The following is a 27,698-nucleotide window of genomic DNA, read 5'->3' on the forward strand; positions in this document are numbered from 1 at the left end:
CTATGGTTCAGTTGATATTTAAATTGAGGAGCTGCCAAACAAAACTAGTATAATTAAATACCTATATGAATTAAAATTTTACAGGAGGAGCAAGAAACTGAATAAAAACTGTTGAAACTACTGTAATTAGAAGATTAACTTTAGATTGATTTTCTTAAAAATAAATTCAAGTTTGTATTCAGTAAGTTAAAAATGTCAGAATTAGTAAAGGATAAAAGTAACTACCTATTTTGATCACAAGTGTAATTACGTCGTTTTGTTCGTCATTTCCTTAATTCATACAACTGCTTTCCCTGCAGTTCGCGACAGGTCGAGATGGCAATCGGGGTATGAGATCATAGTTAGGATCTAAATTGTATCTGAATTAAAAAAAATGTTGCAGTGCAATGTACCTACTTCGTAATTTACAAAGCTTGCAATAAATATTTAAGAATTTCTTATGGCGAAGAGCAATGGTCAGTGGATGGTGGAGGTGGTGGTTGGAAGGCGGGCGCGGGCGCAGGCTGCATCCTGTACATGTCGTGCAGCAGAGTAGCTACAGACACGTCCCCCACTGTTTCGCGAAATAAGAGCAGTTCTATGGAACGCGCTCGCACTGCTCGTAGCGATGGCAGCAGGAGGAGGAGACGGCCGAACCTAAAAGAAATAAAGAAAATAGGTAGGTATTCACCAAAAAATAATGGTTTGTTGTAGCTATATATATAGTCATACTAGTTGACCTGAGACTAGGTAGTTTAAGGTCAACCTTTAATTGCTTGCTAGGTAGGTAGATATTTCTGTCAAACATGAATACCTACGTAGGTATATCATCATCAACTCACCGCCGGCATACGGGTCTCCTCTCAGAAGGAGAAGCGTTTGGCAGACTTTACACGCCTTTAAGAACTAATAGAAAAGAAATAATAATAAAAAAATTGTAAAAAACCTCTTAACTCCCCGAATAGAAGGCGAACATTTTGATGACCGTTTGAATGTATTAGGTATCCTACCTATCTATTGTCCAAAACCAAAGAATAATATAGCTATGTATATTATAAAGCACCAAGTAGGTAGGTGCCTAAATAAACGGTCAAATCTAGTACCTATGCCTATAAAATCTGATATGTAAATACCTGGTGGGCTGTCGTGTGTATCTTGTCCTTACGTAGTCTGCTAAAATGCATTGCGCCTGGTCTTGTAACATTTCCACGGGCTGCGTTTCGCTTAGTCCAGGTGTATCTAATAAAATACGAAGAATTGAATATGAGTCGTCATCGACCTTCGTCGCCTCGACAGTGGGCTGTTGAGGTGACGAAGTTGTCAACTGTCTCTCACAAACGAAGTTTGCTATCGACTGACAAGAATATAATGTTCGATGTTTCGTCACGAAGGTCGATGACGACTGTCGAGGTAACGAAGGTCGATGTAGACTGTCAAAGTCGCGAAGGTCGATTGTTGAGGCAATGTACCTGTACCTACAAAATGATCCCAAGGAAATATAATTTAAATTGCCTTTCATTCACATTAAGTATGTAGTTACTTAGTAAGTTATTCAAGGGGCGGACCAACAAATTCCTGAAAAGCCGACAACGCATAGGTGGTTCCTCTGGTGCTGCAAATGCTCATGGGCGGCGGTAATCACTTAACATCAGATGACCCGCCTGCTCGTTTGCTTGCTTTTTAAAAAAAAAAAGTAACTAAATACCTAATCCGTACCTACCTAAGTAGGTACCTATACTGATAAGCTAACTATATAGCATACCAACCTGGTGAAAAGAGAACTATCGCTTTCATGCAGCCGCACTCGCTTCCATCGGGGGCAATTTGACGAAACCGGCAAAGGATTTCCTGTAAATAAAATTATTTTGTAAGTATATACCTACCTACCTATTAATATTCACATTCGTTAAATCAGCTAGAACCTTTAGTTACAAATACTTACTTAAATCTAATTTTGTGGTCTCGATTGAAAGGGATTTGTTTTTGAGGTAGTAGTTATAGTAGGTACGCGACAGGTTGAGATGGCAATCAGGGTACAAGGCGCGGGGGACTCCCCGCACAACCGCGCTCACCGTCAAGTGCGAGTCGGAAATCGAAATAAAAACACTCGTACTCTATTACAAAGAGCTCTGCACAATAATACCCCCCTAATGTAAAAAAAATATTTTTTTCAGTCTCCTTTTTCCTATATCGGAGCCTCCCTGAAAAATTAAATAAATTTCTAATTCAATATTTGGTTTTGGGTCCACCTTTTACACCAAATACTTACTTACCAAACAGGTTTGTGCCTTATTTCGTCTCCGAGCTAGAAACCTGTGACACGCGAACAGATAGATAGGCAGCATAGGGACATTAATAGGGCTCCGTTTTTACCCTTTGGGTACGGAACTCTAAAAAACACCATAAAAGGAACCAGCGGTTCTGTGTTGCTGCCCCGGGCCTCCGACTTGCTTAGCGTAGGACCCGTCGAAAAAGTTCCTTACTTGTAGAGTATTAAGTTCGAGATCAGCTAGCGGTTCAGGCGGCAGCCTCGCGCGGGCAGCGGGTGCGGCGAGCAGCGGCGCCAAGTCCCACGGCGCCGACCACTGCGCCAGGTGCAGCACAAACAGGTCCTTCCACGCGGCACGCAGTAGGACTAGCTGGTCGCTCGTCGCTAACGCTTGGAACGGTGCTAAGCATCGAACCCATCGAACTGCCATGAAGAGTAAACGTGCGCTCGTTTCCTAGGTTAAAGGGACATCAGACATATTACCTATTACAATAAACATAAGTAGGTATATAAGTACTAGACTGTATATTAATTTAGTTACCTACCAATGTACCTACCAACTAGCACAGAATACTACCTAAGTACCTTTACCTACCTAAGTATTCATGGACTTCGTCTGCGATGGCGTTTGCTGGCGCGCGTGCTGTGCTTGTTTGGAGTGTTTTTTTTTGTTAAGAGTGGCTGGTTTTTGTGTTAGTTGGTGTTTTTTGATGGTGGAACTGACTGGGAAGCGCTCTAAAGGGGCGCCGCGCGTATGTCGGCGGGCGCCGGCGCAGACCGAGTCCATACTTGTATAAATTCAATAACTTGAAAATATCACAAACTTGACATTGGCTAATCAGAGTAAAGCCAGATTAAAGAAAAAAAAAAAAGTATTCATTCGAATTAAGATCTAATAGTTCTCTCGTGTTTTGACGACTTTAACTGATTTCGCAGGTAAAACGTTAAAGTGACTGATGTTTTAAACTGTGCATCAAAACCCCAGTCTACTTAAGTTGTAGGCGTACTTAAGTCAACATCATATTACGGCTGATGGGCGGGGTAAGTCAAGTGAAGGCGAAAAGTCACCCCTCGGCCGCCCAATCACGACTCCGCGCCCGCCCTCGAGTCAAAAAGACACCTATCGATGTCATTGCATACACCCATCACAGCACTTGTGGATCAATGAACGAGTTCCAGAACTATTCAAGAATTAAAAAAAAAAAACTATTAAAAATACCCTACATTCATAAATTACAAAAAAAAAAGTTAGTGGTTAGAAACTAATGGTGCTACCATTGCGGTTCTACAGAAAGAAACGTAGTGGTCTACGATCGGAATATCAAATCAATCTGCATACGCAAAAAGCGTGTATCTGTAATCAATATACGTTTATGATAAGTACGTACCTACCTACGGGTAGGTAGATATCCCTACCTACTATTTTCTTCAAGTTTTTCTATTTCTCAGAAAAAAATATGTAAGTAAAATACATCAAAAATGATAATCAGGTTCTAAGACTAATAAATACTAAACCTGTGAGCTACGTAGCTTTTGGCTCAAATATTAAATTCGCCTAGCAGTCAAAGCATAAAGTATCGTAGGTTAATTTTTCTCACTTGTAATAATTCCCAAGTAGGTGCGAGTGGAGCTCCGAATGCATTCGGCGGCGGACGCAATAGAGAAGGATCGCCTTGGAGTTGCAATTGCTTCGCACTCCACATCAACTCCTGAAAAGATTGTAGTTGAAGCTTTCCATTTTATGGTTAATATTACCTAAATAGTCGTCCTTCTTTTATTTGATGACAAGTTACTTAAAAAAAGACCATATTTGTGCACTAGATGAATGCTAAAGGTATTTGATTCTCCTGTTTTCACGCTTTAAGCTTTCTAGTTTTTGCACACGGTAGAACAGAAAGAGGTGGCAAAGACATCGTTAAACAGAGGATAATACTCGTAAATTAGAACCACGCAACGCAAGAGGGAATGTAAAGGTATACTAACCTGACATTTATCACTAGACATAAGCATATGCAGTAGTCCAGGAGGTGGCGGCGCGAGGAAGGGCTCGGCGATCAGGGGCAATGGGCTGACTGCACCTGCACCTCCCGCATTGCTTGAGCCGGCGGACGATGCCGTGCTTAGTGGTGCTGGTTCGCTTATTCCACTTATGCTGAACTATAGAGGAAGACGAATTTTTTTTAACTACGCAAACACAATACTAAAGTCCAAACAAACTGAAGTATTGGGTTACGAGTCCCTCGTAAGTTAATGTTCTTATGCGAAAGTACGGTACTTGGTTGCGATCTCTATGGTAGTTGATAAGTGACGATAATGATGAAGCTTAGCAGTTTATTATAAACTCATGGCAGTTATTAGGCCCCAAACGTGCATGGTTTTGTAGATAAGTACCTAAGTAAGGTGAAAATAGCCACGGCCGAAGCTTCTTTCCAGATCGATAAAAGAAATGATGCTAAAGTGGCCAGTGCACGTTGATTCGCCAAATTCATCATCATCTTCATGACCAACCCATCGCCGCACCGGCTCACTACAGAGTACGGCTCTCCTCTCAATATGAGAAGCATTTGGCCATAGTCCACCACGCTGAACAAGTGCGGATTGGCAGACTCCACACACCTTCGAGAACATGATGGAGAACTCTAAAGCATGCGAGTTTCCCCACGATGTTTTCCTTCATCGTTAAAGCGAGAGACATTTAATTACTTATAACGCACATAACTCTGAAAAGTTATAGGTGCGTGGCCGGGATCGGACTCCCGATCTCCCGTAGATATAGGAGGCGGACGTCCTCCTCTTGTGCCAAATTAAACGCAAGTAATAATTATTTCCCAAGGGAGAGTCCCGAGAGAGTTTACATAATTATACTGGATCAACATACTCGTACCTATATAAAAACATTATAGATGAAATGACAATTTACCTGAAAGTTGAACGGCTGAGCCAGTGTGGTGTAGGGCGATGGAGGAGAGAGCTTCAAAGGGTGTGGTTTGTGAGTATGTCCGAGAGGCGGCGGTAAAGATCCTAATGCGCCTGGATGCGGCTTAGGCTTCCGGGGACCTCGCTCGTGCTGGACCGCTGCCATCAGATAAAGTGTTTGAATAGAGTAGATTTACCTCTGGGCTTTATTGCTGCTTGCTATGTTTAGAATTGAAGGTACCTGTACAGCAATAATTTTAATGGAATCACTAAATACATATATTTAAAGACTAAAGAACTAAATATATAAAAAACTAGCTAGTGCTCGCGATTTCATCCGTGTGGATACATTGAAAATCCCTCGGGAGCTGTTTGATTTTCCGGGATAATAATAAATATAGCCTAAGTCCCTCTCAAGGTCTTTAACTAAGTATAGGTAAAAAATTGCCAAACTCCCGATGCTACGTTGTAACGTGATTGAAGGACAAACCAACAAACAAATAGACTTTCAAATTTTATTAAGTATAATAAGTATGGGTAGTGGTGTGAGTACTATTACGACTTTTCAACAGCAACATAGTCAATCAAAAGTCCACCTCTTGGAGTCGAATGGCAATGGGCTAAACGTGCCCATCAAGCTCTGATGCTGATGGAATCTCTATTCTCCACGGAAAATTTTGCATCTTTAGTTAACAAGAGGGTTGCGTCGTTGTCCTAACCATCTCTCGCTTTTAGTTACAAACAATTTTTTTACCCGAATGCGGCAAAGCCAAAAGGAAGGTTTATGATTTTAGCAATCTATGTATTATGTATCCAGATTCTGTGTGTTCACCGTAGCGCCTAAACCACTGGGCCGATTTTGATGAATGTGGTGTCAATTGATTCGTAGTAAAGGTCCGGGTGACATAGGCATAGGTGACATATTTTATACGAAAAAATCTCTAAAAAAAATTTTTCGATATTGTATCAAGTGGGATGTCAAATGAAAGAGGAGAAAATTCTGAGCTCATGAATATAAATTTACAACGGCACTAAAATATACCAAGCGACAGAAAAACACTTTCACTCTAATATTTCAGCGTTTATTAAGACGATCGCAGTCGGGTTTTAGTTTTCAACTTTATCTTGTTCTATCTACGGGTACACGCTCTAACCTACTTATTACTCTGGGTTTTTCTTCTGAGTTATTACTACTATTAGGTAGGTAGGTACTAAAATAATATTCCACTTTAGCTCTATGTTTTAATTTTCATATCAAAATGAACCGAAGAACCGTACGTTCATCTTTAAAATAAAGAATAAATTTGTACTTTTGAAATGAATACCTACAAATTACTTTTTAAAATAAGCGAATAAAAAGTTTAATTGACAAACAAGGTAGGCTTATCGCTTTATTACAAATGCAAGTTGAACGTTGTTGAACACGGAGGATTATAGAGCCGTGAACCGCTTATGTGCCGCCGATGCCGAGACCCCGATAAGCCAGGCTCACGTCGCCTATAAGCCTACAGCCTATATCATATTATTATATCTACATCGGTCATGTCCACAATGCACGCAGTAACATATACTGGTAAGTAAGACTACCTGGACACTGTACAAGTGTATAAATTAAAAATTTATAACATCCCCGACAAATGAAGGTTATAGTAACTAGAAAAGAGCTGATAACTTTCAAACGGCTGAACCGATTTTATTAGATTATAGCTAAGAACACTCTCGATCAAGCCACCTTTCAAACAAATAAATTAAATTAAAATAGGTTCATTCGTTTAGGAGCTACGATGCCACACACAGATACACACATCAAACTTATAACATTTTTGGGTCGGGGGTTAAAAATAGAAGTTGATTAGTATTTATTTATCCGACTTCAGAAGGTTTTGTGTTTATAGCCGTCTTTGTTGGACTGAATTTTAGTACATGTACGTCTCTATACTCCAAGAACTCGGCATTAAACAGACTTTCAGCGTCAGTACGGAGTCGCATATTAAAATTCTTTGGACACGTCTCTGGTAGTTAGATTCTTTAACTAGAAGGTAAGTATGTTCCCTTCTCATTCTCAGTAGTGGGCCGGCGATGTCTGAACCCTGAGTGTAGGTTGTGTAATAGAATTAAGTATATTAAATCACATGTTACCTAAATGCTAGATTTAGGTACCTAACGCACATTATCACGTTAGAGTTGAAGTCTCTGTATTGGAATGTGTAAGCTGTAGAGTAAGTTTTAAATTTTTAATGCCATTTACTTTACCCTAGATGATAGAACGCACATTAAACATTAAACAGTTCGTTAGCATGATCAATGTGCACTAGCCCCAGAATAATGACGTCACGCAATCAGCTTACCGAGGCTGAGTCCATGAGAATGCGGCTATTGTGTCCGCACATGGCAAGGCCTGATCGCATACGCTCGTTCCCGCGATCGTGCCGGCTTAAAGTGAAAATGTGAATAGTTACGGACACTCCGCATGGCCGTGGCTTAAATACTATTGAAAGGGTACTGAATGCAGATGTGGTGTTCGAACATACGAGTAAATACGGTAGGTATGCCTCGCAAATAAAGGATCCGTTTTAAATTCGCAATAATATAGACTCTTCATAAAATTAAAGTTTCTTTAAAATTACGCCTATTAGTTCGCATTGTAGCTACAAATTCTTAGACCTCTAAAGAAACACTAGATCTGTGTAGGTAATGCAAGACATACTTTAATTAGTCTACTTAGGGCCGTTTTTTCAATCGCCAAATAAGTAACTATTATTATCTAAGGAATAAAGATGTTTTGACAGATATTATATTATCTTATATTATACAAAAACTGTCATAATCTCAAATAACCTTTATATTATTCCTCAGATAAAAGTTATTTGACGATTAAAAATCAGCCCTTAAAGACGCAATAAGTAGGCGTTTACAGCATTTACAACCACAACCGGGCTATTTTACTTTTCCACTTACCTACCCATCACAATAAAAAATGATTTTTTTTCGATACAATGGACAGTAGGTACCCTTCGTGTGCGAAGTCCGACTCACACTTGACCGGTTTTTTCTAAACATTTCTTTCTTTCTCATTTTTTCGAAGGTATGCAGGTCTGTTTGTGTGCTAGCTTTTCACAGCCCAAGCTTTTAACCAATTTTCATGAGGTAGGTACTGGTAAGTACAAAGATAGCTTGCATACCGGCTCCTGGGGAAGGACATTAAGCTACTCCTGATCCCGGAAAATCAAGGTGTGCGGGCATCGTGTAATTAGTACTAGATCCTCGAGAAAGTAATACACTACTTTTCATCCCGGAAAATCAAAGAGATCCAACGGGATTTTTAAAACCTAAATCCAAGCGGACGAAGTCGCGGTGAAATAGTATTCTATTGAAGTTATTCTAATTTTTTAGCTCAGCAGGTCAGAACGTCGACGCCTTAGGCCACTGCAGCTAGCCCGCACTTATTCAGGTATACTTAAGTAGGTATACGCAACTGTAACAAATGTTAACCTTTGTTTATAGGGCGGGTGTAATCCCAAATAGAACACGTGCTTTTTTCTCGGCTGCTTCCCCGACCCACTAACATCCTAACTTTGCAAAGTCGACTTTAATAGTTCAGATCAAGGTCTAAAATCCCCTAAACTAATTGACCCGAAGGGACACGCAAGCCAAGGGGCTTAGTTACAGAGTGACGCGGATAAGCGAGATTTTAATTAGGTACATGTTGGAAAATTGAAACTAAGTTAATCTTTCAAAGGTTTTCGTTTCTTGAGATAGGTTGGTCGGTGCCTATCACAAAAGAAATAATCACAAAAGAAATAAGTCTGTGAAACTGTAATACCTAATAAACCCTAGCTGTTCTGTAAAAGTGGTTGAGACGTTGGCCTTCCAGTCGGTGGTTCCAGGGTTCAATCCCGGGCTAGTACCTCTATCTTTCTGAAGTTATGTATCACTTGTTTTAACGGAGAAGGAAAACATAGTGAGCAAACCTGCATGCCTGAGGGTTCATCGTAATATTGTCAAAGGTGTGTGAAGAGTGAAGACTGCTAATCTGCACTTGGCCAGCGCTGTAAGACTATGGTTAATCCCCGGCCCGTCGCCGCCGGCTTGTATACGTATGATTCGGAGTCGCCGGCTTTAGCATTTTTGCAGAGACCACCGGCGTTATTTATCGGCTTTCAATCAATCTAAAACTGAGCTATCGGACTGACTTTGGCATCATTTATAGATCGGTATAACATACCTACTGTACATAACTTTTCATTTTTTTCACTTTTATACCTACTTATTATCTTGGAAAATCAAAGAATTCCCACGGGATTTTCAAAATCCTTAATGCACACGGACGAAGTAGTGGCTATCAGCTAGCAGTTGAATAAATATCTTCCTGAACTCCTAAATAAGTAAAGATTAATTTCCTTACTATCTTAAATGTCCTCAACGACTTTGAAAGAGTAAAGAGTATTAAGCCCTTCAAAAAGACGCCCACTGAATCACATTTGGAGCGCTTAAAAGGGAGATTTAACTTCAAACATCTATCAGTCAAAAGCCCCCGCCAGTATCGAATTGAAAGCAAACAAAGTGTATTTTTGCAAAAGGTATAGCTGTTACAAAAACTGCGCCATGCATTGTTCTGTTTGCCCGTGGGCGTAGTAGTCGTCAGGTTTGTTGAAATTAATTAGTATTTACATTCAGTTTTTCCATTTTTAGGGTTCCGTACCTCAAAAAGAAAAAAGGTACCTATATATAATCACTTTGTTGTCTGTCTGTCTGTCCGTCTGTCCGTCTGCCCATCTGCCCGTCTGTCCATCTGTCCGTGTCTGTCAAGAAAACCTATAAGGTAGATTCTTCCCGTTGACCTAGAATCATGAAATTTGGCAGGCAGGTAGGCTGCAGGTAGGTCTTATAGCACAAGTAAAGGAAAAAATCCAAAAACCTTGAATTTGTGGTTCTTCAGTTTATTAGCGCTTTTGACTTATCTTTATTATTAGTTATTCCTAATAATTATTCATTAATCTTGATGAACACTATATTATACATAACGTCATATTATTATCAATGTTTTATTCTTAGACAGCTTATCTAAACTTAACTCGTTTATCAAGAAAACTCTAATAAGACTTTATTTATGGACTTCGTATAAGAAGCCCCTGGAACATCTATCGCCAAGTGTAGTAGTAAGTAACCCACTCTAGATTTCTCAAAGGGGGTGTGGGCAAGGAATGTATATGCACCGTATTCGCTCGTAAATGGAGCTTGCGGTCGATATCATAGTGATGTTATTGCTTAAATTATTATCGATATTAAATTATTATATATTTTTATGAGTCACACAAACAAGAAAAGCTACTTATATCATGAGCTTATAATATAAAAATACTTTAAATAATACTAGCTTTTGCATTTGGCTTCGCTCGCGAGAATTTCAGGTCATGCCGTAGGTAGCTATGGACTATGGCCTGAACCCTACTCATTCTGAGAGGAGATCCTCGCTCGTTAGTGGACCGTCAATGGGTTGACATGGCGATGATGATGAAGGTAGATCGGGCTATACTCAAACGATTTTGATCAAACTTATTTATTACCAAACTGCGAAAAGTTCATCATAATTCACAATAAGTCCATAATGCACGAACAAACAAACAAACAACATAACATACTTTTAAGTACTTACATTTTATAATAAAGATGGGCCTTAATTTGCGTGGGTGGGCTCCAGCTATTCCAAGGCTTAAAGGGATAGGTTATATTATTATTGTACCTATTATAAGTAAATAGGTACACAGACAAATAGGTACGTATTGCGACTTTGTTTAATATAAAACGAACTCCACACCAAGGTAATTTCATCGATATAACTGAACAGAATATATTCGTAGCATGCGAGTAGCAGCGCTAGTGGGTAGCAGGCGGTCCGGGTAGAGCTTCTCGTGAGGCAGGGGGGTGATTAATGAGCCAATAATCCTCCTCGCCTCCTAGCCTATGAAAGCTTCACGAAGCCGAATTGGTGAATGGTCAAAAGGTTTATTGACCGCAGCCCAAGACGCACTCGCAAGACAAGTAGTTTAGGCGAATCAATAATACTAAGACAAAGGTACAGATTCTGAGCACAACTAATTTAATAGAGTATTCGCATTCTCTTCTTGCTAGTGTTATAGTTTGAATTGATGGTACTTAGAGAGAATATACTTCTATTGGCGTCACTCAGAAAAGCAGGTATTATTTAAATATTTTTATCGAATTATTGGAATGTCCTCTCCAAAACCAACACAATAAAACACAAGTTCAATGTGTAAGGTTATCCGAGAGTTTTAATCTAAACAAACTAATGCCAAAATAAGTAATTTAATTAGAGCGTGATTGCTATCACAACATCTAATTATTCAGTTCACAATCCAAATACCGAAAATATGCGATATCGCTCCGAATCTCAGAAGGAGACTGAACTAAAACCTTCAAAACACCCGTATTTATGCAAGTTCAATCTTGTTGGCCTCCTAGCAACAGATTGTATGACATCGAATGAGCGAAATATCGATTTTATCAAACTACCTGCATTAGATAAATTAATAATTTTATATTATTTTTGACAACTCAAATCAATTTTTAAAAATAACCTTACACTTCATATTATATTTTCACAATTAACAGCCAAAAATAAAATAATAATCATAATAAAAAGACATACATAGTTTGACAGTATTTACTAAGTTTGAATTGATGGTAGAGAGAATAAATATACCTACCTACTTCATATTATAATTTCACAACTAACAGGGCTCTCTCCGTCACTCGCTTCATACAATCGTAGTTCCAATTTCTTTTGAATATTAAGCAACCAAAGTCCATGAAATTTTGCAGACATATTCTAGAAACTAATATCTGTGTCTGTGGTGTTTTAGATTTTTCTAAACATATGTAGTTTTAAAATTACAGGAGCTCAAAAATTTGTATGTAAATTTTTCAAACCGCGTAACTTTGAAATTGAATATTTTTAACAGAAATCTGGAAAACCACAAACATAGATATTAGTTTCTAGAATATGTCTGCAAAATTTCATGGACCATTTAATTCCAATTGCTAATTTAATTTAGTTGCTTAATATTCAAATGAAATTGGAACTACGTTTGTATGAAGCGAGTGACGGAGAGACCCCTCTTAACAGCCAAAAATAAAATAATAATCTAATGACAAATGACAATACCTTTCCCATATTCTTGTAAATAGGAAACATTCAGTTATCAATCATCAGACTTAACGATTTACTTATTAAATAAAAAATCAACGAAAAATATGACAAACAAGCTGATTTTATTTACTTTATTAGATTAAAACGATCAAATCCGTTATATCTTATATCCGAGTTTCTTGCTGGTTCTTCTCGGTAGGAAAGGCATTCCGAACCAGTGGTAGATGCTTTTGACGATTCGAAAGAACTTGTAAAAGTCTAATTGAATAAAAACATTTTGAATTTTGAATTTGAATTTGAATTTGAATCTATCACTTAAGTACGTAGGACCTGTTATTGAGAGAGCATGACTCGAAGAATCTTCACATTCGTTGGCCTTTGAGGAAACATTCGCTTCTCACGGAAAACGTCTTTATACCTATTTATACGTTACGATTCAAATCTGACTAAGAGTCATTTTTCTAAGAGTTTGGTATAAGGTTCCCAATTTGGTTTTGATTGTTTACGACATAGCTGGTGTTATCTGAGCAATGTTAACACAACTATTAAAGTCTATTAAGTACTTATAATAATATGCTCCTGAAAAAAACATATTAGGGTTCGGTCGTAAAAAAATGTACATTAGTTTTTTTTTTGTTGTCCTGGTTTTATTTTTGTCATAGAATCAGTGCTGTTTTAGTTACGAATATATGTTCCATATTGATCTAAATATAACCTCTCTGTAGTTTAGATAAAACCATGAAATCTCAGCTATCCTTACAAATTTGTATTTATTTTAGTTTTTTCCGATTGGCAAAATTTTTGCTCCATACAAAAACAGTTTGTCCAACTACTACACTATTATCGAAAACATGTCATTTTAACAAAACTTTTGTCCTAATATTGCATTTGTAAGTTAGGTTCGAGTTCTGATTACTTTTCCAACGTATTTACAAAAGGTTACCATTCTTTTATCAATAACCATAATTTTCTTCAACTTCTAAAATGTGTCCAATTTTTTGTGCGTGTGTAACGTCCTGAATGTAACGACATTAGAACGCCTATTTTTGCCATACTACATAAATAATTTGGTTTCTTTTGCCTTTCATTTATTGGCAACACTATTGAACAAGGCGCCAACATTCAGAAAATAAAAACGGCCATGTTTGTTAGGAGGAAAATTGTTATTGTGTGTTGACGCGAGAATTGTCGCCAAAAATTGTTTTTCTTATGTTGAATTGCAGGGTGAGTATTGGACATTCTTTCGAACTCATAAATAAAGGTTAATAAAGCTTTGTTATCGCGTAAAACAATGAAACTACTTCTCTGTCCGTAATTATTCGCTGTACAGTGATATTTTGATTTTAGCTTATGTCGTTCGCTTTTTTCTGTCATGATTGTAACATATGTAACGAAATGTGTAACGTTACGGTCATGACCGATTGTAAGGCGGAGAGTACACTTCTTTAGAAATTCAATTTTGACTTAATTTAATTTCTTAAAAAAAACTAGTGTTTATAATGTCTAATGGGGTCTCTGCGAGTTGGCTTTGGCCCCTCGTATGCCTACTATAGGACCGGGACCCCAGGGTCGCGAAATCGTTATGCATCTCAATAATAATATAATATTGTAAAAATAATATAATATTCTAATCATAATATTGTATGATTCTGAACTAAGCTTTATGTTGATCATGAATGTATCATTGAGTCAGGTATGTAACGTTTGTTACGATGTCATGAATGCAACTATACATTTTTTTACGACCACACCCATTACACAATTAATGAAGTTAATGATAAAAGAGCGTGGATTTGAGGTGCAGCTCGCTCCAGTAATGCACGGGACTGCATTTACTTTTTATACACGGTATAATATTGTATACATACTTACCAAATTTTTAAAAAGAGCAACTGCCGAGTTTCTTTCTGGTCCTTCTCGGTAGAAAAGGCATTCCAAACCAGTGTTAGTGCATTTGACGATTCAAAGTAGGTACTTGTAAAAGTTTATTTGAATAAAATTATTTCTATTCTATTTCTATTCTAATTTCTAAATGGCTCCTATTAATAATAACTATTACCTATTTATTACATAAAAGAGTAGATTTATGTCATTTTTTCGACGCATATTTCAATAGATAAAAAATAACAATCTGAATCATAGAGCTGATAAACCTTATAAAACTTAAATACACTATACATGAATAGCTGATTTTGTACATAAATAATACCCATATTATGTAGTTACCAAGGTTATAGTTGAATTACAACGAATCTGTTTTCTATGTCGATTGTGATTCGATTAAGGTTTAATTTCGATATCAACGGTATTAAACAGAACGGTATTACAGGTCTATAGATGTGCACCGAAATCATCGCGTGGAAAATATCCTCCGAGAGAACGACCCCATGTCCCGACATTCGTTCCGACGTTAATTCCAGCCGCATTTGTTCCATTACATTTCCGACATAAAGTAGATACGCGTTTGCCGAATTGACTAGGTGGATGCGACCAGGCGAACCTGGATAGACAGAGATGCCGCGAGAATTCCACCTGTGAGCGAGAGGGAGGTAAGATTAAAAGTGAGAAAGATGTATTCAGAAGTGAAATAGTCTGCTGGCTGAGCACATCATCATTAACGAGCCAGAGAGGGCGGAGGGCAGCGAAGAGGCAGAGGGGGCGCGTCAGGTGTGCCGATTCCCAGGGCCCGTTACACCTGCGCGGGAAAGTATTCCTTACCGTTATCACCTCTAAAGAACACATTTCCTAAAATCTTTAACGCCTCGTACTGATCTCGAGAATATTTTTGAGTGCACCGACATAATATGAGAGATATCCAAGTTTTTATTTATTTAAACTCAAAGTACCCGAAACTAGAACGAAATAAATCATTTACTTAAGTAGAGCTTTGAAAATCATAAAATAACTTCTTGTATTTATAGGTAGATATAAAGAAAGTAAATGATTTTTCAAGTAAAATTGTATAAAACATGTATTTTTCTTAAACGATATTATTGGCGTTGATATTAAAAATCTAGAAATAGATTTTTCTTCTTTTCAAAAGTTGACGGAACAACGTGTCAACTTCGGGCGGCAGCCGCCAGCGGTTTTTGAGCATCGGAGCCTGTTTCCAAACTTAAGTTGCACCACGATTTGTTTTCGCACTATAAATAACTTTGTTTGGTGTTACGCTGCCGAGTTTCAGAAGCTGTTCAGAGTAAAAAATAATAAAATAAATAAATAAAAAAATAGATAAAAATATCTAATAAGTCTATAGTCAGAACTATGTATCTAATGTATCTTCTTATTTTTTTATAATGTTTTAGATTTAAAAGTGAGATGGTCAAGTTATCGTCAGCGTTTTCAACCGATAGACTCCATACATAGAAAAATTTGTAAGTAATCAGATCCACCATTTTTATAAAGAAAATGATATACTCGCAAGCCAACAATATGGCTTCCAACCTAAAAAAAGTACCACCCAACTGCTAGATAAGTTAACGAACCACGTCAATACATGTCTCGACAAAAGAAAACATGTCTTAATGGTATTTATTGATTACAGTAAAGCGTTCGACACTCTACAACATAAAACACTAATTGAGAAACTTAACGATACAGGAATAAGAGGGCCTTTGCTAAGATGGTTTAAGAATTACATGACAGGTCGTGCATATATGGTTCAGGTCGACGGTGAGCTAAGTGACAAGGTTGCAGTCACAGAAGGAACCGCGCAAGGATCCGTACTTGGACCACTGCACTATCTGGCGTACGTTAATGAGCTGAAAAACGTAATTACCAAATGTGAGCTTTTTCAGTATGCAGACGATACGTGCATAATAGCCGCTAACAGAAATCTCACAACAGCCATAAAAGATCTTCAGCAAGACTTTAATAACCTGTGCAAATGGTCTCACAATGTTGGACTAGTGCTCAACTCGCAGAAAACAAAGCTATTACACGTACGTTCTAGCTATAACAAAAGTACTGATAAAATACACCTCATATCGCACACTCATGACTGCCTACACTCCCTTCCGCCAACGTGCAATTGCAAGGCCATTGACGAAGTTACAGAACACACTTACCTTGGTTTGGTCCTGGATCATAGATTTAATTGGGATAGACACATTGAGATCGTATGCAACAAACTCAGGACAATTATGGCAAAATTATATTTAGCTAAAACCAAAGTGACATTTAAAACAGCCCTATTATTATACACTGCACTCATGGACAGTGTTTTGTCATACGGTCTTAGTGCGTACGGACGAACATTCAAAACCTACCTTACTAAAATACATAATATACAAAAACGGACCCTAAAAATGATTTTACCCCCAAACCTTAAAGAAAAATTTAGACAAAATGAGGAAGCAGTATTCAAATTCTGTAAAGTACTACCAATAGAAAAAAAAGTCAAACATACCCTAATTACTCAAAACTACTTTGAATATTATCAAAACTATGTCACACACAGTATTACGACGAGGGCCGTATCGGGACACAAGGTAATTACGACCAAAGCAAACAATTTTTACGGTGAACGAACCACGAATTATCTATTACCAAAATTAATCAACGAATTACCAACTGAAATTAAAACTAAAATAACAAAAAACAACATAAAGTATAAAATCAAGGAATATTTATTAAACACGTCTTCCCTCACGTAAAATATTCAATAATATATACATAATAATTCATAATTACATTCTATAAATATCCTATACTACTTATAGTTTTTATCTAATTTTTATCTACATAGAACAGCCTGTATAGTGAATAAGTCCGGTAACGAGCTGGCTAGCATCGCCTCGGTGCCGAGCGCCACAAATACCTACCTAATGTTCGTGCGCTGTGCAACCGAGTAGGTACCCTTCCTTGCATAATATAATATTATCTTATACCGACATAATTTTGTATTGAGTGTACTGAGTAGTCTTACCCGTATATCATTCAGTTAATTTTTAGAGGAATGTGCAGCGCCCAGACAAGTCGCCAAGACTTCAGGGCGCTAAGAATTCAATGTAAATAGTTTTAGAATATTGTAAATACAATAAATAAAATAAAAATAAATAGCTGGACATAGATCTGTTGTAGGAATTTCAACACGCTGCAATATTTCGCAGTGCGCCACTGTGTCTAGTGGGAGGCTTGGGCCGTGGCTAGTTACCACCCTACTGGCAAAGCCGTGCCGCTAAGCGATTTAGTGTTCCGGTACGATGCCCCGTAGAAACCAAAGGAGTGAGGGTTTAATGAAAAAAAAACTGCCATACCCCTTCCAGGTTAGCCCGCTTCCGTCTAAGACTGCATATCACTAATCACCAGGTGAGATTGCAGTCAAAGGCTAATTTGTAACCGAGTAAAAAAAAAATCAGCAGCTCCCTGTGACTCGTTTGATGTTACCCGTTTACCTGGTGAGGGATTTAAACACGTTGCGTAATAGTACATGGTTGCTAGTCATGACCTCATAAGAAAGCTCAGAGCCACTCAGCGGGTGATGGAGAGACCAATGCTTGGAATTTCTTCACATGATCAAATCAGAAATGAGATCCGTTGAAAAATTGAAATTAAGTAAGTGAAGTAAGTAGACAATAAAATTTCTCTTATTATCTGTTCTGTTAGACTGTTCTCTTATGTTAGTCATTTTGAGTATTACTACAAACTTTTAATTAATTCCTACCTACGCATATTCATAACAATGATGACTGATCCCTTAAAATTTCGGGATCCGATTGAATATTACAGCTAATTATTATTAAATACCAAAAACCAATTACGACTAAACCTCAACAAATCCACTCATCTGTAATGCAATTAACCCCCTATTGCAAAGCAGAAATTAATTAACTACCGCGCAAGGTAACAGAAAAAACATCATCAGAGCCAGATGGAGCAGTTTATCCCATTATAACATTTTATTTTCGTTAAACAATGACCGTGCAATAATTTGTTCACGCACGACATTAAAATTAAATTTGATGGGATTCCCTCTCAGGTCGGACGAGGGTTGAATCGGTTATTGTCATAATATTGGTAATATTTTAGATGGTAGAAAGGATAGGGTAAAAGGTAAATAAATCACATAATCGGGTTGAATTTATCTAAGGATTTTGGTCTTTTGTAGTAGGTTTTATCATTCTTACGTTCATACGTATCTAGTTGCTGAGATTTCTAAAATAATATAAATAATTTTATCCGTAAAAAAATATTATAAGTAATTGTTGTTAAATGTACTTATAAGTATAAGTAATTGTTTCTATAACTTCAAGAATAAATCAAAAGTGAGAACCATTCTAAAAAATATTTATCAAAAGCAACTTGGGTTTTGTAAGACGTATGTGCATAGACTTTGTATTTGCTATGAATGCTATTGAAATAAAATAGCCCAATAATACGTGCATAAGTGCATCTCTACAAGCATTACTAATTTTACAATAATATAAAATGAGTTCCCCTAATTCACAGCTCCCCTCGCGATATCGCCGTGGTCAGGAGAGCAGGAGGTGTTGAACACGTGTTAGAATCCTAACTCCCAAACTATACCTCTAGGAGCCACAATCTATTCAATTCGTAACGCTTCCGACGCGAGTAACACGCAATGGTTTTATGAGAATGAGCAATAAAATTTAAGGGTCGAACAAGATTAATATTCTGTGAAAAGTGATTCAATTTTACATTAATTTATAAACGTGTTATGTTAGGATAACGAGCTAATAAATAGGTATCTCGTTCTATTCTTTAGAATTCAATAATTCATAACGAAAAATATTACTAGGTGCTGAAATAACAATTTTCTCCTAATAACCGGATTTTACGCTGAAACGAGAATCGTTGCGAATACGGAAGATACGGAATGGCGTGTATAAACAAAGAGAGTGGAGCAGAAGGAAAGGTCGCTTTCCAATTCATTACAGTTTAATACTCTTTTTACACAAAAGAACTTCAAAAAGGTAAGCACACCGTAGATTCCGAATCTTGCGCGCGAACCGTTAAATTAAAAATAAATATTGTGAAACGTCAGTATGTTACGAGCGAGCGGCGGGAAAATTCGGGGGAAAATTCGAAAAACGTCAGGATGGACGGTGTCGATTCACAGGGGTGGTGTGGGTAAGGTGAATCTTTTTGTGAAGTGGAGAGAATTAATTTAACCCGCTGCGGGGTAACACGACATGGCGGTAATTGAAAAGTTTGCCCCTTGTCGGCGCCCGCTCCGCCGCCGCGCCGGTTGCGCGTCTTCGCGACACTTCGCTCTTTTACAAGATTTTATGATAATTGCTATAAGTTATTCATACCTATTTAATTTGCTTCAACCACGGTTATTTTGTTCTATCTTTGCTAAAAATAGACACTAAGTAACATACTTAAACAATAAAACTGCAATGAGACGATTTCTATACATTAAAATAAAGATATTTTTAAATTTTTAATCGGAGAAAGGATTATAATGCTCATTGTGCTGCTTGGGTTATTATTAATTGATTGCCCAAAACGTTTTTTTTTTTAATTTTTGTCTTAATTTATTTAAAAAACTATTGAACATAAATTATTTTAACACAGCTTGGTATGGATACTTACAGCTAACAGTACTTCGGGTTAACATACAGGATAGTTTTTATAAATAGAAAAAAAATATTTGCAATAAATTTTTTTATCGATGTTACCAGAATTTGACCATTTTTGTTTCGTTTAAAAGATTTATTTCCAGGTTGATTTCTTAGTTTAGTGAAATCTGATGTGAGGTGGCAACTATCAGGTGTAACTTCTCAACGTTTAGCAGCAAAGGGTGATCAGTGTCACAGCTCAGTAACAAATAGACTTTTAACCACACACAAATTATATTCATTTGTAATTTTTTCCCTATTAGTAGTCTTCGGTTTCAGTAGAATCGGAAATAACCGGTCAATTACAAATTTCGAAGAAATGACAACAGCTCATTAATAGCTCATAAATAAGATTGAAACTTCTTTGAAAAGGCAAATGGTTAACTTCAAAAATTAAAAGAAAGTAGGAGCTATTTAATATCAACCCTTTAACTTTTTCCAGAGTCTTAAGACTTTCCAAAAAGGCCATGTCGAATGAAATCGATTTAAAATTAATTCTCAAAAGTTAAAGTGGAGATTACGGTTATTTGATCGGCTGAAATGAAATGGTGGATGCGAAACATCTTGAAGTTTATATTCAAATTCAACAAAACTTTTCGATTTAATTCGACCAAATTATTATAGCTGACTATGAAAATGAAATACCGATTTAGTGCGAGTCAAACTCGCATATCGATTCATATCTTGGAATTGTAAGATTTTTACAAAATAATCATCCTATTTTACTACATTATTATATACATAACATATAATAATATTGCACGATAATTACCGCAAAAGTTTAAATCGGAAATCGAAATAATTGATTTTAGATCTTTCTTTTCACTTGTGCCAAAAGTCAAGACAGAAGTAGGTATATGTAGATGGTTTTCATGATGACTTTTTGAAAGCTGATGCTGCGCTTTTTTGCGTTGAACTCTTTTTGGTATTTCGTACCATCGTAGCAGAGCGCTACGATGCTTCAACACGCGTGGCTACGAACGCCGCAAAAATACAGAAACCATAATTTTAAGATTTATGAATATTTCGTCAGTATCATAAGTTATCCAATTGTTTACGCGGATTAGTTGCTGAGTACCCTAAGATACGTCGTATAGCATCATGGTTGAGGAGTGTGCCAAGTTCCATAGTAATTGGTTGTGTAGAAGTCATTGAAGAATTGGTAAGATTGAATCATTTGACTATTGATATGAAAGTGAACTTAAATAAAACTTAGTAATTGAGATTAACTCAACCAACTCTTCAATTCAACACAACCAATGTCACATCATGATGGCTACCGTTGAAGTCAGAGCACCAAAACATCAAAAAGTAGGAAAGTGGGTTGGATAAGTCATTATTAATCTTGACTAGGTATTTTTAATCAGGAGCACAGCAATCAGTTCTTCATATTTCTTTGCATTGTGGGCATACAGTATCGACAGGTAATTAATTTTTAGGATTCCGTATCTCCAGAGAAAAAAGGAACCCTTATAGGATCACTTCGTTGTCTGTCTGTCTGTGGTGTCTATCAAGACCCGCCAAGGAAATCAAAACCTATAGGGTTCTTTCCGTTGAAATAAATAAATGATTATTTATTTAAAGAATCATGAGGCAGGTAGCCTAGTCTTATAGCACAAGTTGAGGGAAAAATTGAAAACTGTGAATTTGTGGTTAGATCACAAACAAGTCTATTTCTTGTAAGTGTAGAACCATACAGCGTCCAAGAAATAGGTACATGTCGCAGAAACTATGAAAACATAATATGCGTAGCACTTTAGTAGGCGTAGGGGTAGGTTGAAGTTAGCGTTTGACTAGTACCGATTTGCTTCTTGTTTGCACTGCGATATTGAAGTTAGCTGATTGGCTCCGGCCTCCGAGCGATGGACCTGACAAAATCGATGGCTGTGAAGATTGTAGGTAGATATAGAATTTAGTTTGAAAGTAACGTACACTACCTTGGAACCTACTTATGTTACATTTTCTGTAGTAGTTTAGCTCGAATACCGAGGTGTTAGGTAAGTATAGTGTTAAGTATGAAATGCGTCATGCGATCTTTCTAGCCACCACTATGGAAAACCAGCGCGACCACCTTTGGCTTCGCTCGGAAAAATATAAATCGTTTTTATTCCCTTTCCGTGTAGTTTTCGAAAAATCCAGCCTTACACCTTGTTTACAGGGCATCTCTATGCAAATTCCAGTTTTCTAGATCCAATAGAGTTTGAGCTGGGTATTGATGACTCAGCTAGTGCGTCAGGACTTTCTCTTTTCCGTAATTATTTAGACTCATCCCAGTCTTGATATTGGATTCCAGTACACAGCAGTATCAGAGCTTAGGAGTGTGACGGAAGAGCACGTCGTCTGCGGTGAGCAAGTTTCGTGAGGGCGTATAATTACGCGAGCGAGTAAACATATAAAGGTAATCCGGGTCGCGGCGGCACAAAGTGATGCTCGTGAATAATTTAGCGCCAGAGCACCTGCGGCGAGACCGCAGCTAGCGGCAGGGCTGCAGGGCTACGCTCAGCGCTCCATTTCATAATACGAGAAATGTAAGTACATAAAATGCACCCAAACTAAGAATGACTTCCCGCCTTATCGGGGTATAGTTCGATCCAGATGTCTAATATAATTTGACTCGATCATCATTACGCCGCGGCATTGCAGTCCTGACTTTCTACATAATCTTCTACCAGTTTTCGCAGTCTTTATTAGCTTTCTCCAGTATGTGCATTTATCCATTCTCACAAAATAGTAATCCTAATCGTGTGCTTTTATTTCATGTACCTCTACTAAAATTACTAGTGTAGTTTTACAAGAGATTCTCGGTAAATAAATAGGCCGAAATCAAATCTGTGGAAACTTTGTGCTACCAGTGCGAAGGCGAGGCAGGTAGCTGTAGCTAATGTACATTAAATCAATTAATTAGACAAAAATAGTGTTAATTTACTATAAATAACACGACAGCTCTTGCTACAACCCTGTGAGAGTATTATATAGTTATTAGGAGCGCAGAATACTCAAATGCTCTGTAACTAGAGATGGCGCCCGACTTGCTACCGACGCGTGGGATTCTATGAATATTCAATTATTCGCATTTTGCAAAGATTTAGAATTAGTTGGGCTCCTATGCATAAGTTATTGGGTACTAAAGCTATTTTCCATTTATTCCTATTGAGCTATTTCTATTTAGATAATAGATCAAGCATTGAAAATGAAACTGTCAGTATGATTGAACCTATTTGGTCGAGATATTCTTATTACACACGATTAGAATCTAACAAATAACGATCACAAGTTTTTTATTGATACACACCTACTTAATACCTCATTAAAAGTTCAGTGTCTGTCAGCGGACGATGGAGAGAGCTATGCATGGACTTTCCGTACGTGATCAAATCGGAAATTAGTGAAACTCGTAAAAGATCCAGAGTAACCGACAAAGCTGAGCGGGTTGCGAAGTTAAAATGGCAATAGTCAAGAGATATTGTTCGAAAAACTGATAGACGTCGGGGTCCCAAACTCCCAACTCCCAAGGTGATAGAATATTAACGACCTCGCACCATAAAGCGCAGCATTGGAAGACCTAGGTGGACAGATGACGTCTAACAATTTGCAGTGAACAGTTGCATTCAGTTGATGCAAGATCGTGGCGTGTGGAAGTCCTTACAAGAGACCTATATCCTTCAGTGGATGTCTGTATCTGTTGATAATGATGATGATGATACTATATTTTCTGTGGTGTACAATATCTAGACATGTAGATTACATAAAAAGTGAGACGTTCCTACAAAAATATACTTTGCTGATTGTAAGTATGATTATTTTTTGGGAAATGTTATATATAGAATAGAATCTGAACTTTATTGGAGAATATTCATATCATCAGCAATAAATAAAAGTGACAAAGGCTGTCAGACACAATACAGTGTTGGGAGAGCATTGAGATGACGTAATGACATAGGGTCGAATATTGTGAAAATAGATCGACAGTGTGACGTCACATCAATCTATTTTGTCCGATGTTTCATGCGGCGCGGAGCCGCTGGACAAAACAACCTGCCGCGGGCGTGATGAATATTCAAACAATAGATATTTATGGATTAGAACGAACTAGAATTTACTCGTCTATTACCACGTAAAGTTAACCTCATTATAATATCTAACTGCTAGTTTTCTAAAGATTATGTAACTACTTTTTAGGGTTCCGTACCTCAAAAGGAAAAACGGAACCCTTATAGGATCACTTTGTTGTCTGTCTGTCTGTCTGTCCGTGCGTCCGTCGTGTCTGTCAAGAAAACCTATAGGGTACTTCCCGTTGACCTAGAATCAAGAAATTTGGCAAGTAGGTAGGTCTTATAGCATAAGTAAAGGAACAAATCCGAAAACCGAGAATTTGTGGTTAAATCACACAAAAAAAAAAATGTGTTCACGAAAAATTTAATTCACTAAATCACATATAAATGACGCTGACCGTTATTATCTTGCAGAGTTCTACATAAAGGTGATAAGTATATTTTGTACAATGGTACGGAATCCTTCATATGCGAGGCTGACTCGCACTTGACCGGTTTTTTTTAATCTATTACTCTTAGACTAGCGCCTGGCTGCAATCAAATCTGCTGGCAAGTAAAGATGCAGCCGAAGGAGGAGCGTACTTGCCTAGAACATTCATTCACTTTTATTAGAAGGTTACTACATAATATATTAAACACTACAATATATAGGTAGGTACTTTTAAAGGTATTTGCTATCATTCCAAACTTAGAGAACCCTAGATCCACAATGTGTGGAAGAGTATTGGACATATCGAGGTGACGTAATGACAGATAGTATTGAATCTAGTGGAAGTTGGATGGCACGAAAACGCCGTTCCGTTTTCTTTCACAATAGATATTTCAGCTAGTAAGCTCTGGACAAAGCGACCTGCTGGGATCGCCATTACAGGTACATGATATGCTACTATAGAGTTCGTCAGATAATAGGTTTTGAAAATATTAGATACTAAGTGGATGTCCGCAACTTCTTCGGTGTAGATTTAATACATTTGAAAATCCCGTGAGAACTCATTGAATTTCCAGGATAAAAATTACCTATGCCCGTCCCCGAAATATAAGCTATCTTTGTACTTATTTTACTTTAAAATCGGCAATGGGTAGTGAAAAGCTATCAACAGATACACAGTCTTTGCCCCGAAAAATCGAAGAATTCTCACAGACTTTCAAAAACAAAGCTAAATCCACGTGGATGAAACACTCGACTGCCGCTAGAGGTCAACAAACGTTGTGTAGATAGGTGCCATAGGATTAATGCTGCGTCGTAGGTGCACATTGACCCTGTATTCTGCGCGCTATAAAACTACAAGTATAAGGCAAACGGCTATTGGTCAAATCATGTTAAAGGTAGTATAATAATAGCGCTATGTTTTACTAGCATTCTAATTACCGTGCGTATCTATACCTAATACTATAAAGAGGTAAAGTTTGTAAGTTTGTTTGTGGGAAGTAATCACTGGAACTACTGAACTGATTTTGAAAATTCTTTCACCAGTAGAAAACTACATTATTAATGAGTGACAGGCTATATTTTGTTAAAAAAAAATTAAAGATCCCTAGGAAAATTGTAATAAGCTACCCGTGTGAAGCCGGGGTGGCTCGCTAGTATTAAATCCTACTTTAATATTATAAACGCGAAAGTTTGTATGTATTTATGGATGTTTGTTAGTCTTTCTCACAAAAACTACTGGACGGATTTGGCTGTTTGAAATGGAGATAGATTATACCCTGGATTAACACATAGGCTACTTTTGATCGCGGAAAATCATTGAGTTTCCACGGGATTTTTAACAACCTATATCCACGCGAACGAAGTCAGTTATTATAAACTTACCGTCTTTATTCATGTTGGCTTGAAAGCACTTGGCGAGCCTGCAGGCGCGGCACTGGTTCCTGTGGGTCTTGTCGACCGGGCAGCGCCCCTTCATCTCGCCACCCGCCTTGCAGGTGTACACGCGGTTACGATGTATCGACCGCTTGAAGAATCCTGAACACCCTGTTTCAAAAAAAAATTAAGTTACTAAATGATGCCCAAGACTTCGTCCGCGTAAGATTCGGTTTTTAAAAAAAACCGTGAGAACTCTTTGATTTTCCGGGATAAAAAGTAGGTACCTAATATCCATCTCCGGGATACAAGCTATTTCTGTAGCAAGTAAATGATGCTGTGACTCTTTTTCAGTGTCAGTTTAGGTTTTTTAATCCCATGGGAATTCTCTAAACTTTCGGGACCAAAAATAGCCTATGCCTTTTCCCGGGATGCAAGCTATTGTACCTATTAAATTTCGTCATTATTGGTTAAACGCATGAGCTATAAAAAGCTAGCAGACAAACAGATACACTTTCGCAGTGATATCTAATATTATTATGGATTATGAAACCATATGATTATTGATAGCTTAGTGGTTAATAAAGTCTGCCTCCTATTCGGGGGTTCGATCCTGAGCACGCGCCTCTAACTTATTTGCGTTTTAAGCAATAAAAGATCGTAAGGAAACCTGAAAGCCTGAAAGTACCTACTCCATAATGTTCTCAATGGTGTGTGAAGTCACGGAGAATGGTCAGGTGATCAAACCATAGTCATCATCATCATCATAATCACGATCAACCCATCACCGCTGGCTCACTACTGAGCACAGTCTCAGAATGACAAGGATTTGGCTTTAGTGATGAGGGTCGACAGACTTCACACACCATTGAACTCTTAAGGCATGCAGGTTTTCCTTCACCGTCAAAGCAAGGAAAAATTAGAGTTGCATGCCTGGGATCGAACATCCGATCTTCCGCTTAGGAGGCGGACCTTTTAACCATAAGGCTTATCATGGCTTTTGGATTATGTTTAATATTATGTGGAAACTCGTACCGTAATAAATACATACCGTCGCAACTGTAAATGCCGTAATGTTTCCCAGAGCTCCTGTCGCCACACACATTGCAAGGGATATCGAGCAGCCGGTCACCTGTGTACCAATAATAATTTTTGACATAGTATTATTTTGTTATGCTTTTTCATCGAATATTGTTAATAGATTCCTGATGAGAACACATTTGCTTGCTAAATTCCCATGCTACCTATTTTATTTATTTTATTTATTTATTATTATTTACATTTAAAATATATAGAGACTTTTTATTGCAGTCAGCGCCACAAAAACCACAGTTGGTTTTACCGGGCACTGAGTTATAATTTATACCTAAGTAGGTATAAATTATAACTCCATGGGTATACCATAGAATGGTTAGGTAGACATTGTGCCTTCCCAGAGCTCTGAAATTCTCTCTTTTTTTATTCAGATACAAGTTAGCCCTTTTAAGTTTAGTTAGTCTTTGATGAATAATTGCAAGAAGGACGGTTAACTTTACATGCCATTTTAATAATGTTAGTGAAACTCTTTCAATTACCTATCAAACATAAGTACGCATACAATAAATTTATCATATCAGGCTAATATTCCACAAAGGAATAACTTTGTCATGAATTCACTTTCCATTCTATAATGTCGAGGCTACTGTTTATACAATAATTGAGGCTTCTAAGCGTTACCAAACGCGCCCTACCCAAAATAGATTAGTCAGATTACACCAATCTCGCTAATAACGTGGTGTTTTTGTTGCCTTCACAGAAACCTTCCCCTTCAGCTGCCCCTTTTCCTCAACGCTTATAATAGCCACTGTCACACCGTTTCCTCTACAATGAATTTTTTTTTTTAACTTTCAAGCAGCTTTTACTTTGTGGATTCTTATTTACA

General features: G+C 37.5%; 2 protein-coding genes across 2 annotated transcripts in view; both read right to left on the reverse strand.

Moving 5' to 3' along the window:
* Positions 1-437: 437 nt before the first annotated feature.
* Positions 438-27,319, reverse strand: LOC123869720 (protein dissatisfaction). The gene is made up of 10 exons (XM_045912720.1): positions 27,313-27,319; positions 26,829-26,909; positions 25,787-25,948; positions 5,169-5,323; positions 4,232-4,405; positions 3,847-3,957; positions 2,463-2,702; positions 1,746-1,827; positions 1,113-1,218; positions 438-636 (listed from the first exon to the last, which is right to left on the reverse strand). The coding sequence occupies exons 1-10, from the start codon at positions 27,317-27,319 to the stop codon at positions 438-440; spliced, it is 1,317 nt and encodes a 438-aa protein (XP_045768676.1).
* The window catches only part of LOC123869722, a 60,232-nt gene continuing 56,773 nt past the window's right edge, over positions 24,240-27,698 (reverse strand). Inside the window, exon 26 of the mRNA XM_045912721.1 lies at positions 24,240-24,252. The gene's annotated coding sequence lies outside the window, so the exon portion shown is untranslated. The remainder of the gene's footprint in view (positions 24,253-27,698) is intronic.

This window comes from Maniola jurtina, chromosome 11 (assembly GCF_905333055.1).
Source record: "Maniola jurtina chromosome 11, ilManJurt1.1, whole genome shotgun sequence".
Classification (NCBI taxonomy): Eukaryota; Metazoa; Arthropoda; class Insecta; order Lepidoptera; family Nymphalidae; genus Maniola; species Maniola jurtina.